This window comes from Oncorhynchus clarkii, chromosome 31 (genome assembly GCF_045791955.1).
Source record: "Oncorhynchus clarkii lewisi isolate Uvic-CL-2024 chromosome 31, UVic_Ocla_1.0, whole genome shotgun sequence".
In the NCBI taxonomy this organism is placed as follows: domain Eukaryota; kingdom Metazoa; phylum Chordata; class Actinopteri; order Salmoniformes; family Salmonidae; genus Oncorhynchus; species Oncorhynchus clarkii.
Window position 1 is genome coordinate 38,321,195 of NC_092177.1, and position 19,900 is coordinate 38,341,094.

General features: G+C 40.9%; 1 protein-coding gene across 1 annotated transcript in view; it reads left to right on the plus strand.

The window, feature by feature from the left end:
• The window catches only part of LOC139390777 (relaxin receptor 1-like), a 119,054-nt gene that overhangs the window by 58,706 nt on the left and 40,448 nt on the right, over positions 1–19,900 (plus strand). The window contains exon 3 of the mRNA XM_071138140.1: positions 15,154–15,237. Within this exon, the coding sequence (XP_070994241.1) occupies positions 15,154–15,237 (84 nt within the window). The remainder of the gene's footprint in view (positions 1–15,153; positions 15,238–19,900) is intronic.

The following is a 19,900-nucleotide window of genomic DNA, read 5'->3' on the forward strand; positions in this document are numbered from 1 at the left end:
TAGCTCACCTCTAACGTTTTACAGTACCAATGCAATTAGTAAAATCTGTCCCACTACGAAATGCTACCAAATAAACCACAATTCATTCATAATATTGTGAATATATCGTTTCACAAGACATATTGTTGCATTTTTTTCTGGTTTGTGCAAAATGGTTAAGAATAATATAAAACCAGTCTGCACACCACCAAGGTGAATGGGTTTAGTCTTGACTCTTGGTTGACAGTGTCGGGGGGATGGGTAATGTATTGATGCTTGAGTGCCAAATCAACACAAATGTGTTTTTATTTGTCTTTGTTTCATCTTTTTGATATTTATGAGTCTTATTTTTGTACATATTGTTATGTTTGTATAGTTTTAAATGTTATGATTATTTATGTGTTGTTCCAAATGTCTAAATAAAAATTACAATTTGTGCAGAATCGTGCTTTTTTGTTAGGGGGGGAGCCTGAAGAGGGGGTTCCCCCAAGGAGCCATACAAGCTAGAACCGCCAGTGCAATACGTGACTGACTGGCTCGTAGTTGGTGTTCCAATTCATCCCAAAGGTGTTCGATGGGGTTGAGGTCAGGGTTCTGTGCAGGCCAGTCAAGTTCTTCCACAACCATCTCAACAAACCATTTCTGTAGGGACCTCGCTTTGTCATGCTGGAAGAGAAAAGGGCCCTTCCCCAAAATTGCCAGGGTTAGAGGTTCCAAAACCCTTCTATGGATAATTTCTATGGTCACAACGCAAGCTGTTCCACAGAAGAAGGGGCGATAGGAATGTGGGGAAAAGGTGCTTGTGCATTGATAAACACATCAAAGGCGGCATTAAGCAGAAGTAATCAAATGAGAGTTGCACTTCTAAAAGCCTATTTCACACCAGAGCCTGCTGAATTTGCAAGATAACCTTATTTTCGTTTTGATTTCGGCACAAATGAAAATGTAGCACAGACCAGCCCATGAATTTACTTTTCAGCATTGTCTCAACGAAGAGTTTGGTGTTCGATGAGCCATCTGCAACATGCATGCTCAGTTACAATCCTGCTGTAGTTAGCGGCAGGCGGACGAGCAATATCCACCGTTATAGTACAGATTAAGCCTAGGCTGGAAAGTGAATCCAATTACATGATTTTTTTTCACATTGAATTCACGATAGTTGACAACTCAACCAAATGTAAATCTAAACTAGATGTTGAACTGTGCCCTAGATTTTGAACTGTGTAAGTGCCGCCTTTTAAGATCACTCAAATTAATCATGGAGTTAAGAATAAGGGCTTTGACTGAGAGGCATTGTCAAATTAATGGGGGTGTAGAGAGTCAGGGACATAACTCACAGTTGTTGGGAGAGTTGTAATGAATCAGTACAATGACTTGGCCAGGTTGAGGATCTTGACAACACTTCAACTCTGGCAAGAGGTTTTACATTCTAAAACAGCAGGTGACACGGCTGGAGACTGATCTGATAGTCTTTTTTAAAGCATCTGAAAAGATAGAGGCGAGCTATCCCGTGGAGCTGGTGATGCAAGAAATTGACAAATAGGGGAAGGTGCTAAAATTCACAAGCTGATCCAAAACCATTTAGATAGATGCCAAACCTATATACACTGAAATAAACATATAAATGCAACATGTAAAGTGTTGTCCCATGTTTCATGAGCTGAAATAAAATGTACCAGACAGATGCACAAATTAGTTTAGATCCATGTTAGAGAGCATTTTTCCTTTGCCAAGATATGCCACACCTGTCAGGTGGATGGATTATCAAGAAGATGATTAAACAGCATGATCATTCCACAGGTGCACCTTGTGCTGGGGGACAATAAAAGGCCACTCTAAAATGTGCAGTCTTGTCACACAACACAATGCCACAGATGTCTGAAGTTTTGAGGGAGCGTGCAATTGGCATGCTGACAACAGGAATGTCCACCAGAGCTGTTGCCAGATAATTGAATGTTATTTTCTCTACCATAAGCCACCTCCAACGTTGTTTTAGAAGATTTGGCAGTATGTCCAACCGGCCTCACACAAAAAAAGATAGTAAAAAGTAAAAAGAAAGAAAAACCCTTGAATGAGTAGGTTTGTCCAAACTTTTGACTGGTACTGTATGTCTATGATCTTACAAGTTATGTTGTCTTGAATTCTCTAATGTAAGATGGCAGTAATGGCCAGATTTTTACATAGGGTTTTTTACAGGTAGCCTATCTGTGTTTATTTCATGATGAAGTCCAATAAATATTAACGTTCCATGATGTGAAAAGAGGAAATAAATATTAAATCCCAATGATTGAAAGACACTTTGGGGAACTAAAAAACTTGAACAGATTGATGCAAAATGCAAGTGCGGGGGAAAAAACAGTTGAAATTACCTTTACGTGCTTGATGAAAAAATAATGTTTTCTTTAATCTCATAGTTTATCTTTGGCAATATAGCCCTGTGAATGGCTTCTAAAGAAAAATATAGATATATTGCATTAAGCCACGACCGAATTTTGTTGCAACCAAATCATGTGCCGGTGCCTCCAATTGAAAAAGTTAGTGGAACCAGTGCCGCGAGTGGAAAACCTTAGTCTGGAGCCCTGCTATGGTCATAAGCTATGCTTCCCAGTCAAAACAGTTCATGCATATTAGGCCCTAGTGGAGTGGTGCCAGGAAAATAACCTCTCCCTCAACGTCAACAAAATGAAGGAGCTGATCGTGGACTTCGAGAGACAGCAGAGGGAGTTAACCCCCATCCAGATCGACGAGGAGCGGAGAGGGTGAAAAGCTTCAAGTTCCTCGGTGTGCACATCACTGACAACCTGAAATGTTCCATCCACACAGACAGGTGCAACAGCCTTTGCTCGTTTTTCATGCAAAGGTATGTGAGCACAGATGTTCACTTTGCTTAGCCAAATTCTTGTAGGAGCGAACCCACAGTATTGTATGCAGATGATTTTACAGGTTCTGTTGTATCGATTGCTGTAATGTAAAATGGCAGGGGTGGATTGATTCAGCATAGGCTCCCGAGTGGCGCAGCGGTTTAAGGAACTGCATGTCAGTACTAGAGGCGTCACTACAGACCCGGGTTTGATTCCAGGCTGTATCACAACTGGCCTGTGATTGGTCCCATAGAGTGCACAATTGGCCCAGTGTCGTCTGGGTTAGGGTTTGGCCTGGGTAGGCCGTCATTGTAAATAAGAATTTGTTCTTAACCAACTTGCCTAGTTGAATAAATGTTAAATAAAAAAGTAATACAAATCTGTAAATAACCCTATCTGTGTTTATCTGTTCCATGATGTGAAGAGGAAATAAGAATTCAAACCTATTGATTGAGAGACACTTACAGTGCCTCCAGAAAGTATTCACATGCCTTTACTTTCTCCACATTTAGAATGGATTTATTTTAATTGTCATTTTGTCAACGATCTACACCTGAAGAAATATTTATAAATATTTCTTGACTAGATAAGTATTCAACCCCCTGAGTAAAATCATGTTAGAATTCCCTTTGGCAATGATTACAGATGTCAGTCATTCTGGGTAAGTCTAAGAGCTTCGCACACCTGGATTGTACAATACTGTATTTGCCCATTATTTATTTATTGAATTATTCAAGCTCTGTCAATTATGTTGTTGATCATTGATAGACAGCCATACATTTGAAAGCCGATTCATGTCAAAACTGTAACTAGACCACTCAGGAGATTTCAATGTAATTTTGGTACGCAACTCCAGTGTACACAGTTGGAGTCGGACGTTTACATGCACCTTAGCCAAACACATTTAAACTCTGTTTTCAAAATTCCTGACATTTAATCCTAGCAAAAATTCCCTGTCTTAGGTCAGTTAGGATCACCACTTTATTTTAAGAATGTGAAATGTCAGAATAATTGTAGAGAATGATTTATTTCAGCTTTTATTTCTTTCATCACATTCCCAGTGGGTCAGAAGTTTACATACACTCAATTAGTATTTGGTATCATTGCCTTTAAATTGTTTAACTTGGGTCAAACGTTTCGGGTAGCCTTCCACAAGCTTCCCACAATAAGTTGGATGCATTTTGGCCCATTCCTCCTGACAGAGCTGGTGTAACGGAGTCAGGTTTGTAGGCCTCCTTGCTCGCACACGCTTTTTCAGTTCTGCCCACAAATGTTCTATTGGATTGAGGTCAGGGCTTTGTGATGGCCACTCCAATACCTTGACTTTGTTGTCCTTAAGCCATTTTGCCACAACTTTGGAAGTATGGTTTGGGGTCATTGTCCTTTTGGAAGACCCATTTGCGACCAAGCTTTAACTTTCTGACTGATGTCTTGAGATGTTGCTTCAATATATCCACGTAATTTTCCTCCTCATGGCCATCTATTTTGTGAAGTGCACCAGTCCCTCCTGCAGCAAAGCACCCCCACAACATGATGCTGTTACATCCGTGCTTCATGGTTCGGATGGTGTTCTTCGGCTTGCAAGCCTCCACCTTTTTCCTCCAAACATAGTGATGGTCATTATGGCCAAACAGTTCTATTTTTGTTTCATCAGACCAGAGGACATTTCTCCAAAAACTACGATCTTTGTCCCCATGTGCAATTGCAAACCGTAGTGTGGCTTTTTTATGGCGGTTTTGGAGCAGTGGCTTCTTCCTTGCTGAGCGGCCTTTCAGGTTATGTCGATATAGGACTCGTTTTACTGTGGATATAGATACTCTTGTACCTGTTTCCTCCAGCATCTTCACAAGGTCCTTTGCTGTTGTTCTGGGATTGATTTGCACTTTTCGCACCAAAGTATGTTCATCTCTAGAAGACAGAATGCGTCTCCTTCCTGAGCGTGGTCCTATGGTGTTATACTTGTGTACTATTGTTTGTACAGATGAACGTGGCATCTTAAGGCGTTTGGAAATTGTGATACAGCGAATGACAAGTGAAATAATATGTTGTTAGAAAAATGACTTGTGTCATGCACAAAGTAGGTGTCCTAACCAACTTGCCACAACTATTGTTTGTTAACAAGAAATTTGTGGAGTGGTTGAAAAATGAGTTTTAATGACTCCAACCTAAGTGTATGTAAACTTCCGACTTCAACTGTATCTGGGCCGACTCAAGCAGGTTTTCCTTTAGGATTTTGCCCGTACTTAGCTCCATACTGTTTCTTTTCATCCTGAAAGTCTCCCCGGTCTTTGCCGATATCAAGCATACCTGTACCATGATGCAGCTACCACCATGCTTGAAAATCAGGAGTGATGTGTTGTGTTGGATTTGCCCCAAACACAAGGCTTTGCATTTAGTCCAAAAAGTGTATTCCTTTGCCATTTTGTTTTTTTTGCAGTATTACTTGTTGCATACAGGATGCATGTTTAGCAATATTTTTGTATTCGGTATAATTGTATTTTTTTCACTGTCATTTACAGTAGAGTGTGGAGTCACTACAATGTTATTGATCCATCCTCAGTTTCCTTCCTGCCCTGCAGCTCAGTTCTAAAGGATGACTATCTTTGATGTGTCTGGGTGGTTTAATACGTCATCCACAGCATAATTATTAACTTGACCATGCTTAATGTGATATTCAATGTCTAATTTGTTCTTGTTACTCATCTACTAATCATTGTCCTTCTTGATGAGGCTTCGAAATGCTCCCTGGTCTTTGCAGTTGAATGTGTTCTTCAAATTCAATGCTTCACTGAACAAATCATTCAAAATGCAGGTCAACCCCAAATTATTTAACACAGTGAGCCCATGTAACTTATGTAATTTGTTATGCCAAACCTTACTCCTAAACTAATTTTGGCTTGCCTAAACATAAGGGGTGAATACTTGTACTTATGAAACTACTATTTTTAGGACACATTTGTATAATGTTCTTTTCACTTTGACAAAAAAAATCACAATGAAATCTATTTCAATCCCATTTTGTAATGCAACAAAATCCAAAGGGGGTGAATATTTATGATACCAACTGTAAGCGGCTATTTTCGGGCTTCTAGCGAGATTCAGTTTGGTGAATGAGAGGGAAGGCTGCTGAGCCTGGTACACCCCTAACCTGGTCTCTTTGGAATAGACAGGTTTGCCTGCTACTAAGTATTGTGAGAAATTTGTAAATATACATTTTTTGACCAGTGTGTCAATATTGCTCATTGGACCATCTGATTCATCTGCAAATAAAAAGCACTATGACTTCTACAAGGTCCCTATGTTACGGACCAACAAAAACAGCTATCTAGATCCGCTGTCATTGCACCATTCCCACCTGCTCTCAAATCCACTTCTCTAACTCCCCTCCTCCATATTCTAAGCCCCTCTCACTCCCCCCTTTCAGAGATGTAGTGTTCCTCCAGCTCTACAGAATCCCAATGGGCAGTGGAAGGGGTGGCCCAATTGTTTGCAACACCTGGAGATACTGTATATAATAAGTTAACACAAGAAGCCACGTCTGTTTTAGAAGCTGACCACCTGGGCCTAACTTTCAGCTAAGTAGCTGAGCCTCCTGGGCTGATCCAGCTTCTATTGCCAGTCTGCCAGACTTATCACCATCTGGTCCAGGTAGAGTGGGATTGTTATGGCCTCTTAGACTACAAAGCAGGATCATTGGCAGACCTAGACCCTAGACCCTGTCATACTGAATCAGCCAAGATGTCCGACAATCGTTTCGACCTAAGAATTTGCACACAACGTGGAAATGTTGTCTGGGAAGGCAAAATCGTGGCATAAGATGACTCATACAGTCTACGCAAACCTTTATCTCCCAAACAAGGAGGGATTGATTTGAGATCGGCACATGATTTTCGAAATTCCTCCCCTTTGCTCGTTGATGAGTCCGAACCAAATTGGAAGAAGGCAGGCAGGGGAGCCTTCTTTCTATATTTTGCGAACATACTCCTGCATAATTGCAAAGCTGAATCACCCTTTTCCCTTGAACCTCATCCTCTTCTTTCAAGTTGTTTTCATCTCCCCTTTCTTCTCTGTGCTGTACTCTCTCATCCTAGCCGCCAGAGAGCCTCTCATCCTAGCCGCCAGAGAGCCTCAAGGAGGTAGAGTGCATATAATCATAATTTGTCAAATGGTGGTTCGCATCGGCGGATAGATACTAGATCATTATGGTTCATGTCTGGTGGCTGTTTGCGTCAGTCTCTGCAAGTATCATAAAAATATTTTGGTTTTGCTTTATGCATGGTGGTATTCTTTTGACAAATGTGCTTGGGAAATGTCTCGTCAGTGCCGAGGACTATGAGGCTTAGGAGGCGGCCATCTGCGCGACACAGATAGATGGTCTTGTTCCTAACAGTTGGGGAAAGTAGATAAGTCATCGCCATTGCGGTTGGGTGTATACGTGTACGTGTTCATGAAAGTGTGTGTGTGTGTGTGTGTGTGTGTGTGTGTGTGTGATTGAGTGTGTGTATCCTGTGTTTGTTTGCAAGAGGCAGACAGACACCTTGAGGGTGACAACATTGTTTGAGCTTTTTCAGACCTGAACAGTTATTCATGTTGGACTTCAGCCATCGAAATGGTAGGAGGCCATCTGCAATCTTAAAAGAGCCATTAACCCTCTAGAATCTAAGCCCTATCTAAGCGACGGGGGGGGGGTTCTACGTAAATATCTTTCACTGGACTTTGCGCTCTCGCTCTCTCTGCGAACTTAATAGGACACAATAATACAGTCACTGTTTGTAGGGCCCTATAAAATCTGCGATATGGAGAGCACTGACGAAATCACGGAATCCAGACATTCAAACAGAATTCAACAATATAAAAATAAACTTTTTGAACTTTGTAGGAAATCAACTAAATGTATTGAACTTATTGGAACATTTATAAATGTGCCCAAGATAAACATGACATGAACGAAATGGATCAGTGATTTGTATTTTCCCTCAACTTTCTGAAGAAGCAATGGCACAGGAATGCCCCTGTCTGTGTAAGCGCATTTGCCTACCAATTTGTGTAATCCGTAGCGATGATGCTAATAACAACCATCTTCTGATAGATGGAAACACTTTCCCAAAAACATTCTCAATTAAAATGTTAACTACAAAGTAGTCTATGCCTACCTGGCAGAATATCATGAGTATCTGCATCAATCCATTGTTTAGCATACCAATTCCATTGACTCGTCAATCAGGTGCAATCCTTTTGAGATATGAATTTCCATGACCTCTGTTACTAATAACTCGGTCTGAGTGTTTAAGCGTTAACAACTACAGTATGCAATGTGAAATATAAGTAAACATACTACTCCCATCAGTCAAATGATTCATAACCTGTGGGTAGCAACTACATATATTTCCTTGATAATAGATACTTTGGTCACAAATTTGTGGAGAATTGGAAAGTCTGAAAATCTATTTTTGGAGTGGATTTTATTATACGCAAATGAACCCAACTTGACACTACTCTAGACAACATCAAAGCAACCGGGATAATCTCGCTTTTCTAAAGAGAAGAGCATAAAAAAGTGGATTTTTACAGGAATAAATTACAGTACTATAAAACAGTTATTGACTGGTGGCCTTTGCATGCCATTAAAGCATTACGGCAAAAGTTCATATCATTACCTTGTCAATTGATTATTTCAAGAAACACATGCTCTGCATGCGAATATGTTCGATCGTTTTGCCCGGCACCATACAGGAGAATGTCAGGAGAGCAAAATGTGTTGTTGGCCCATTTTATGTGGGCCAGATGTAGCCAACTACTGTTTTGACGAAATGAAAGAGGACCCAAACCAACTCATTTTGGGTCTGGTTGGGTTCCTCATTGTCTGCCTGTAGTTAATGTATTGTATTTTACTCATAAACAGCTCCTATGAGCATTGTAATAGCCTAGTCTGAGCAAAGGAACTGTGTGTGTGTGTGTGTGTGTGTGGAATTGTTTTCCTACCTTATCAGGACCCCAATGCCCTAACAATTCACCCAAATGTCCTGACAAGTAAGGAAAAAAACAACGTGTGTATCTGTGCATCCAAGATATGAGTCACATTCATATTTCACCCAAAATAGAATGCAGATAAAACTTTGAAATGACAAAGAGAATTACCTGCAAACTCTTCTTGGGGCCATTTGTTATGCTCTTAATATATAAACTAGGTTTGAAAAGTTTGGGGTCATTTAGAAATGTCCTTGCAATAACATAAAATTGATCAGAAATACAGTGCAGACATTGTTAATGTTGAAAATGAATTATGTAGCTGTCAACGGCTGTTTTTTGTTATTTTAATTACATTTTTTAATGGAATATCTACATAGGTGCACAGTGGGGTGACAGCATCATGGGGGTGGCAACGTCATGTTGTTGGGGTGCTTTGCTGCAGGAGGGACTGGTGCACTTTACAAAATAGATGGTATCATGAGGAGAAAAATGATGTGGATATATTGAAGCAACATCTCAAGACATCAGTCAGGAAGTTAAAGCTTGGGACTTCCAAATGGACAACGACCCCAAGCATACTTCCAAAGTTGTGGAAAAATGGCTTATAAGGACAACAAAGTCGAGGTATTGGATTGGCCATCACAAAGCCCTAACCTCAATCCTATAGAACATTTGTGGGCAGAACTGAAAAAGCGTGTGTGAGCAAGGAGGCCTACAAACCTGACTCAGTTACACTAGCTCTGTCATGGAGGAATGGGCCAAAATTCACCCAACTTATTGTGGGAAGCTTAATGATGGCCACCCGAAACATTTGACCCAAGTTAAACAATTTAAAGGCAATACTTAATACTAATTGAGTGTATGTAAACTTCTGACCCACTGGGAATGTGATGAAATAAATAAAAGCGGAAATAAATCATTCTACTATTATTCTGACATTTCACATTTTTTAAATAAAGTGGTGACCCTAACTGACCTAAGACAGGGACTTTTTACTAGGATTAAATGTCAGGAATTGTGAAAAACTGAGTTTAAATGTGTTTGGCTATAGTGTATGTAAACTTCTGACTTGTTGGCAGGGATAAGGAGAAAGTGACAGGTAGCAGGATTAATAATAAAGCAACTGGTAGCAGGATTCCTGCTGAATGTATAAATACTCATGGTAATATACTAATGATAAAATATGCATGTAAACAGAAGTAATAGTGACAAATAAATGGATACTCATGGTAACGGAAATCTATAATAATTTAACAGCATCGTAGTGGTAGTAATACGTCTAAACAATAATAATTTTAGCAGCAGCGTAGGTGTGTGTGGATGGACATAGTCACTGTGGATAGTCTGTGGGAGAGGTAGAGCAGTAGTTGTTAGCCATTGGCATTTCTCAGACATTGCCTGGCATGCATCTTGGATGGCTGGAAGCTCACCCCCAGTGATGTGCTGGGCCGTCCTCACCACCCTTTGTTGTGTCTTCTGAGCGAGTGCGGTGCAGTTGCCATACCAGATGGTGTTACATCCAGTCAGGATGCTCTCAATGATGCAGCTGTAAACGTTCCTGAGGATCTGAGCGGCCATGTCAAATGGTTTCCGCTTCATGAGGGAGAAGAGGCGCTGCCATGCTTTCTTCACGGCGTAGAGGAACTTGAAGCTTTTGAACCTCTCCATTGCGGCCATAATTGCTTCCCGTGGCATATAATATTAAAACAACGCAGATTATGGAGAGTCTTAAACACATCCAAACTTTTCACAGTAGCTGGACAAAGATCCAATATAAAAATAAAGGGAGAATATCCACTCAATGGCCTCCCGAGTGGCGGTCTAAGGTACTGTAGTGCTAGAGGCTGTCGCATCCCAGGCTATCGCAGCCGTTCGCGACCGGGAGACCCATGAGGCGGTGCACAATTGTCCCAGCATTGTCCAGGTTAGTGGAGGGTTTGGCCGGCCGGGATGTATTTGACCCATTGTTGTATTGTGATTCCCCTGACACATTGGTGCGGCTGGTTTCCGGGTTAAGCGAGCAATGTGTCGAAGCAGTGTGGCTTGGCAGGGTCGTGTTTTGGAGGACGAGTGGCTCTCGACCTTCACCTCTCCCGAGTCCATATGGGAGTTGCAGTGATGGGACAAGACTAACTACCGATTGGATATCATGAAATAGGGGAAAACCATCTTACAGATCGCATTCACACGTCTCCAGAAGTTGCATGGTATGCGTGCCATGGATGTTCTCACCACAAAACCAGGACAGTGAATCATACTAGTAAATTTGGTTTTAATAAAATTAAATGAAAAACAAGAAATCTGTTTTTTTTAACAATAAAAACATGTCAAATGTAAATGATATCATAAAATCGCCAGCATAAAAAAAGACAATGCATTGCCTTCATTATAGTAGGCCTAGCGTAAGGGTAGCCTACAGAGGGTTTGGTTTTTAAAAATATGAAACGGAAATCAAACAATTGTTACAGGAGAATACGAGGTTCACCGGTATTCACCGAGGTTCTCATCTCTTGTTTCATGATGGGCATGGACACATTTAGCCTACATCATGGAGGGGTTTTACGCATGTCCAAGGCATGGCTAAAATAATGTAGGCCTGCCTACAATACATAGATAAAAAGGGAATGTCAGCTCATTGTTTTGCTCCTCTCAAATGTTATATTTTAATATAGCTTGGGTGATTAAGATGTATTTCCATCCGGTCTCATGACCCAAACACTTTATCAACGGTCTTGACTAGCCTACTTGATTACATTGGGCAGGACAAAAAAGGAAGACTTCATTGAGAGAAGGGGAGGCTATGCTTGGTTTTAATCAAATAAAACGAAAATGGCGGAAAAAATATGAATGTTTTATGTTTCTTATTACTAAGTATACACGCACCACATCCCATCTCGTTTCATGTGAATATGTGCAGTGTGCGACACCGCTGGACAGGCTGCCCGCTGTCTAAATTCATGCCATAATCTTTACAGCTAAAACCAGCTATAGGTTGGTCTTAAATATCCCTACTAGCACTGCCTGACATTAACACTTTGGATCATGTTTTTAAGTACACGCTTAAAATATTTCCACCCTTCCCATCAGAGCACGAGCTTGCTGATTTTACACAGGTAAATTGCCGAACATGGCATTAGGGCTGGAAATTGCCAGTGCGACAGTTTTTACGTGACAAAATTAGCGTCGCCTTAACGGCAGACGAAAATAGAGTCCCCAAAGTCATATCAAACTATGATGCCAAATTAAACCAATAGTGGTGTGTGGTCACCGAGATGATCATTTCAGCACCATTAGATTGGGACAGCGCCATCGCACAGCTTTGAGACAATCGATGTCCGATTTTAGTTTTCACTGAATTTCCGTTTGGATATTTGGAAACAATTAGGCTAAGTTAAAGTGAGTGAGCATGATCATCTTTACTCCCTAGTGGCACAGCAGTCTAAGGTGCTGCATCTCAGTGCAAGAGGTGTCACTGCAGTCCCTGGTTCAAATCCAGACTGCATCACATCCAGCCTTGATTGGGAGTCCCATAGGTTAGCGCACAATTGGCCCAGCGTCCTCCGGGTTTGGCTGGGGTAGGCTGTCATTGTAAATAAGAATTTGTTCTTAACTGACATGCCGAGTTAAATAAAAAAAATATTATAGTTTAGTCATATATTAGCCGACAGAACATTTTGCTAGCATGTTATGTAGCTTAACTGAATGTTGCTCTTCACTTACATAGTAGCCTGTCCTACTCCTGACCAAAAGCCTGTGACATGTCTGAATCAATGTGATTTTGTTTCACTGAATCGGTCTGTATATTTGGTTAATTGATCTCTGGCTGGGCAAATGGAGGTGGTAGCTCATTTATTTGTGTGCTCATCTATCACTGACCAGAAACATTTAGCATGCAATAATATAGCCTAAATCAAGTGTATTATTTTGCTCTGGACTCTAGTTGCCTAATACAATCTATCCATCATCAAGCTGTGAGTGTGTGTCCTGTTTTATCTATAACATAACTTTGCCTTCTTTAATATAATCAAACACTCATTCGTGTCATTATGCAACATGAGTCATTCATGCCTTTAAATAAAATTAAGCAGAGAGAGAGCCGTAGTAGGCTAAAAGGTGCGCAAACACATAGTTCCTTTTTTATTCACACAGCACGGCAAGCCCGAGTCCCGCCCTGCACGACTCAATTCACAGAATTGTGTTGGGGCTGAAAATAAGAACTCTAGTGGGGATTACAGACTGGGACAAGTTGAAAGTGACAGTGGAGATTAGTGTCTGTGCGTGTGTGTTTGGTCTCAAACCAGAAGTCCTCACAAGGTGTCAGGACCCGGTTACGAACCCGGGTCTCCGGTGTGAGAAACAGTCACTTAGCAAACTGAGCCACGAATAGTCGGCAGAACCCAGAAGATGAGGCAGACACAGCAGTACTTGAGACGGTGTTTTAATAAAGTAAAAGGAAAGTTCTTCAGGCAAAAATATAAATCCACAACGTCAAAAGTAATTCCAAGAGAACAACAGTAATCCTCCAAGTCAAAAAGGTAAATCCACAAGGTGGTAGGTACAGCAGAAAAAAGCCTCAAAAGATAATCAAAAATAAATAAACAAGAACAAAAACAGAGTACCACAAGCGAGTCCAACTGGTGCAACAAATGTTCACAGCATCACTGGGGCTGGGTGCCAACATTCAAACACAGAGCAAAGAACTGAGGAAAACTAAGGGTTTAAATACAATCAAGGGAAAGAGGCACAGGTGCAAATAATAACTGGGAACAAGGGAAAACAAAAGGGTCAAAAAGCACAATGGGGGCATCTAGTGACCAAAGCCGGAACAATCCTGGCCAAATCCTGACACAAGGATGATAAAACAAGGAACATCTGGACCAGCGGGTACATTTCGCCGGTCAGCACAAGGCTATTTTAAGGCTTAGAGGTTAGGTTAAGGGTTACAACTGGAGTTAGGGGTCAGGGAAAACAAGACTTTGAATAGGAATAAATCAGGTCCGCGCAGGGATAGTAAAACAAACGTGTGTGTGTATACTGTATGTTTTGGTATTGTATGTTTGGGTATGTGCCTGGGCTGTGAGTATGTGTGTTTGCTGTATATGGTGTTAAAGGCCCTAACTTGTACAGAAGTAGAATCTTAATTTGATCACCCTGTTGGAAAATGTTTTACTTTGAAATGTCAGACTTAATTTACTGAAAATGTATCAACCCCTACAAAAATGTCCATTAATTATAATGCACATAATAATTCACATTTCCTGTTCTTGAAGGATTATTTTCCTGCTGTAGCAAACTGGCTCAAATTACAATCCCACATCCATGCTATACTTTTGAAATATGTGACAGTCGTGACTGATGATGCTGCAGTAGGTTGAAGGGCAGCAAAAACAGCATAACCATTTGCACTAGTAATGGGGGAGCTGTTAGAAAGGACAAATTATTCCTTGTTAACATAATAACTTATTTTTGTGTCTAAGGAAGTAAAACATTTTTTTACAAAAATGAATCTATTGAGATGGTTTGTCCTAAAAGCTTGTAGTATTTATACTGAACAAAGATAGAAATGCAATAATTTCTAAGATTTTACAGAGTTACAGTTCATATAAGGAAATCAGTCAATGGAAAAAAATGAATTAGGCCCTAATCTATGGGTTTCACATGACTGGGAATACAGATATGCATCTGTTGGTCACAGATACCATAAAAAGAAAAGGTAGAGGCGTGGATCAGAAAACCAGTCAGTATTTGATGTGACCACCATTTGCCTAATGCAGCTTCGACACATCTTGTGCGTATGGAAAATGTCTGGGATTTTTTATTTCAGCTCATGAAACAAGGGACCTACACTTTACATGTTGCATTTCTATTTTTGTTCAGTGTATATTGGCAAACCCAAACTTAATTCCAGATTGCCTATTTTTGGTAGATCAATCTATTTATCTTTTCATGGTTCAATGAATGAGCCCTAGAAAGCCTGGTCCCATATCTTGTAGTGCTCCTGCCAACTCCATTTCTGTTATTGTCAAGCCAAACATGATAATTCCATAGGGAGTTGGCAAGAGAGCAGAAACCGATTGGCACCTAGTCTAAGCCCTAGACTTCTTGAGTAAGAATTTGCCGTGTCAAAACTTGAGGCCTACTGGCTGGTTAATGGATGTCAAGCTGTCAGGCAAAAAAATAGATTGTTCCTGCTGTGTTGTAGAAGGTATTAATTGACACCTTGGCATGTATCTAAATTATTAATAAAGTATGATAGAATGTTGATGTTTGCTCTGTGGAAGATGGACATAAGGATGTACTATTTCTGACCAGTAAAATAATGTGTTTATATTTTGTTTCCTAGGAGATAACAATGGATGGCCCCATCTTTTTGACAAGTATTTTGGGATGCCCAACATCGACATCGGGACCAAGTCCGATAAATGTTGTAAGTATTTTTTACATTTTCTAAATAAAGTGGTGACCCTAACTGACCTAAAACAGGGACTTTTTACTAGGATTAAATGTCAGGAATTGTGAAAAACTGAGTTTAAATGTGTTTGGCTATAGTGTATGTAAATGTCATAAATGTACTGTCTCCCCTTTCTCCAATAACTATTATGCTTATTACAGGTAAGTTGAGTCAAATGTTTTCAAAGAACCAATAAGCAAGTGCATTAGTGCAGAACGACAACCATTCTGCCTACTGGATCAGTGCTTTGAATTTTTTTTTTTTATCCATCCTTTTTGGCAGTTCTATAACTTCGCAACTCACAAGCAGTATAGGGGAACATTTCTTCAAGTCTTCTTGAGAGAAATACACCAAGCAAATACAGTGCCTTCAGAAACTATTCATACCCCTTGACTTATTCAACATTTTGATTTGTTACAACCTGAATTCAAAATTGGTGAAATTGATTGATTTTTGCACCCATCTACGCACAATCCACAATGGCACAAAACATAGTAACAATAATGGACAGCCCAATGGAAAATAAAGGGCACATATATACAAATACTAATCAGTGGGAATAGGGGACAGGTGTGCGTGATGAAAGTTCCGTAGGGATCATGACAACAGCCTTATTCTAAAATTTCCCTCGTCAATCAACACACAATACCACATAATGAAATTGTAGCAAATGTATACAACAAAAATAATATTATGACATTTACATAAGTATTCAGACCTTTTACTCAGAACTTTGTTGAAGCACTTTCGGCAGCGATTACAGCCTTGAGTCTTCTTGGGTATGACGCTACAAGCTTGGCACACCTGTATTTGGGAATTTCCCCCATTCTTCTCTGCCGTTCCACTTAAGCTCTGTGAAGTTGGATGGGGAGCGTTGCAGCACAACTATTTTTAGGTCTTTCCAGAAATGTTCAATCAGTTTCAAGTCCGGGCTCTGGCCGGGCCACTCAAGGACATTCAGAGACTTGTCCCGAACCCAGTCCTGCGTTGACTTGGCTGTGTGCTTAGGGTTGTTGTCCTGTTGGAAGGTGAATATTCGCCCCAGTCGGAGGTCCTGAGCGCTCTGGAGCAGATTTTCATCGAGGATCTCACTGTACTTTGCTATGTTCATCTTTCACACGATCTTGACTAGTCTCCAGTCCCTGCTTCTGAAAAACATCCCCACAACATGATGCTGCCACCACCATGCTTCACCGTAGGGATGATGGTACGTTTCCCGACATCACGCATGGCATTCAGGTCAAAGAGTTCAATCATGGTTTCATCAGACCAGAGAATCTTGTTTCTCATGGTCTGAGAGTCCTTTAGGTGTCTTTTGGCAAACTCCAAGCGGGCTGTCATGTGCATTTTTACTGAGGAGTGACTTCCGTCTGGCCACTCTACCGTAAAGGCCTGATTGGTGGAGTGCTGCAGAGATGGTTGTCCTTTTGGACGGTTCTCCCATCTCTACGGAGGAACTCTGGAGCTCTGTCAGAATAACCATTGGGTTCTTGGTCACCTCCCTGACCAAGGCCCTTCTCCCCTGATTGCTCAATTTGGCCAGGCGGCCAGCTCTAGGAAGAATGTTGGTGGTTCCTAACTTATTCAATTTAAGAATGATGGAGGCCACTGTGTTCTTGGGGACCTTCAATGCTGCAGAAATTGTATCCTTTCCCAGATCTGTGCCCCGACACAATCCTCTCATAGCTTGGTTATTGCTCTGACATGCACAATCAACTTTTGGACCTTATATAGGCGTGTGCCTTTCCAAATCATGCCCAATTAATTGAACTTACCACAGGTGGACTCCAATCAAGTTGCAGAATCATCTCAAGAATGGTCAATGGAAAAATACAAACCTCCAAACTAGCTTCAATGCCATACAACACTCTTTCCATGGCCTCCAAATGTTCTTAAATGCTAGTAAAACTAAATGCATGCTCTTCAACCGATCGCTGCCCGCACACCCGCCCGCCCGACTAGCATTACTAATCTGGACAGTTCTGACTTAGAAAATGTGGACAACTACAATTATCTAGGTGTCTGGTTAGACTGTAAACTCTCCTTCCAGACTCACATTAAGCATCTCCAATCCAAAATGATTTCTAGAATCTGCTTCCTATTTCGCAACAAAGCCTCCTTCACGCATGCTGCCAAACATACCCTCTAAAACTGACTATCCTATCGATCCTCGACTTCGGTGATGTAATTTACAAAATAGCCTCCGACACTCTACTCAGCAAATTGGATGTAGTCTATCACAGTGCCATCCGTTTTGTCACCAAAGCCCCATATACGACCCACCACTGGGACCTGTATGCTCTCGTTGGCTGGCCCTCGCTACATATCCGTCGCCAAACTCACTGGCTCCAGGTTATCTATAAGTCTTTGCTAGGTAAAGCCCCACCTTATCTCAGCTCACCGGTCACCATAGCAACACCCACCCGTAGCACACACTCCAGCAGGTATATTTCACTGGTCATCTCCAAAGCCTTTCCTTCCAGTTCTCTGCTGCCAATGACTGGAACGAATTGCGAAAGTCACTGAAGCTGGAGACTTATATCTCCCTCACTAACTATAAGCCTCAGCATCAGAGCAGATTACCTTTCACTACACCTGTACACAGCCCATCTGTAAATAGCTCACCCAACTACCTCATCCCCATAATGTTATTTTTTTTTGCTCTTTTGCACCCCAGTATCTCTACTTGCACATCATCATCTGCACATCTATCACTTTTGCTATCATCTAGCAAAATTGTAATTATTTTGCCACTATGGCCTATTTATCGCCTTACCTACATTTTCACACACTGTATGTAGATTTTTCTATTGCCTTATTGACTGTACGTCTGTTTATCCCTGTGTTGTTTTTGTCGTACTGGTTTGCTTTATCTTGGCCAGGTTGTAGTTGTAAATGAGAACTTGTTCTCAACTGGCCTACCTGGTTATATATAAGGTGAAATAAAAAAAATGGAAAGAAACAGGATGCACCTGAGCTCAATTTCAAGTCTCATAGCAAAGAGTCTGAATACTTACGTAAATAAGTTCTGTTTTTATTTTTTCATTTGTAAACATTTCTAAAAACCCGTTTCACTTTGTCGTTATGTGGTGTAGATTAATTAGGAAAAAATTTACATGAATCCATTTTAGAATAAGGCTAACAAAATGTGGAAGAAGTAAAGGGATCTGAATACTTTCCGAATGTTAGAATTTGACAGCAATTACAGCTTTATGTCTTTCTGGGTAAGTCTCTAAGAGCTTTGCAGATCTGGATTGTACAATATTGTTTTTATTTTTTACACTTATTTAACTAGGCAAGTCAGTTAAGAACAAATTCCAATTTATAATGACAGCCTAGGAACAGTGGGTTAACTGCCTTGTTCAGGGGCAGAACAACAGATTGTTTTTTTACCTTGTCAGGTCGGGGATTCGATCTTGCAACCTTTCGGTTACTGGCCCAACGCGCTAACCACTAGGCTACCAGCAGCCCCAATATTTCCACCTTATTATTTATTTAATTCTTTGAGCTCTGTCAAGTTGGTTGTTGATCATTGGTAGACAGCTATTTAAGTTTTCCCATAGATTTCAAAGCCGATTTAAGACACAACAAACTAGGCCACTCGGGAACATTCAATGTCGTCTTGGTAGTCTAGGAGGAAGGCCATATAAGGTAGGCCAGCCGATAGAGATTTGTCTTAAGGTCAGTTTTAATAGCAACCTGAATAGCCCTGAGTTTATCAGGATATGAGTTCCATGGGCGTGGGAGGAAAAGGCACGGCCCCCCGTTATTCGGAGCCTGGTCCTGGGGGCATGGAGCAGTTTTGCGTGGCTTGAACAGAGGGTGCGTGGAGGTTCATAGGGGGAGAGTAGGTCTGACAGGTAGGCGGGGCTGACGCCATTTAGGGCTTTGTAGACAAGGAGGATCATTTTATAGTCAATTATTTGAGGAACAGGTAGCCAATGGAGAACAGCAAGGATAGGGGTGATGTGAGTAGACTTTTTAATTTGTGTCAGAATCCAAGAGGCACTGTTTTGGATGAGCTGTAGTTTATGAATTGAATTTGAAGGCAGGCCCCCCAAGTACTGTGTTCCCATAATTCTGGAGAAAATGAATGCATGGCTTAGCCTTTCTGCGTCAGATGTGGTGAGAGATTTAGGCGGGAGATGTTCTTCAAGTGAAAGAATGACGTTTTACAGACGTGACTACTGTGGGCATTGAAATAGAGTGTGGGGTTAAATTTCATACCCAAATTAGTGATGGCTGAGGAGAGGGGGATGATGTGTCCATGTAGTGGGGTAATAATGATCATATATGCATATTATATACACCTCACATGCGACTCGTAATAAGACTATGCAATTCACGTTAACAAAGTCTATTAAATGAGGTATGATTTAGCAATATGCAAGAGACTATAGTTGTTACAGTAATAGGCAAAGACATGTCTGAGAAGGGAATTCTAACTACAGGTGCATTGAATTACTTTATAAAATGTATGGATTCACATACAAAGCATGAAGCTTAAGTTACAAAGCATGAAGCTTAAGTTACAAAGCATGAAGCTTAAGTTACAAAGCATTGACAAGCCTTACATGGCATTTTTGTAAGCTTGATCAGAGAGAGGAAGAGAAAGAAACCATGGCTCATGGGAGAGGGA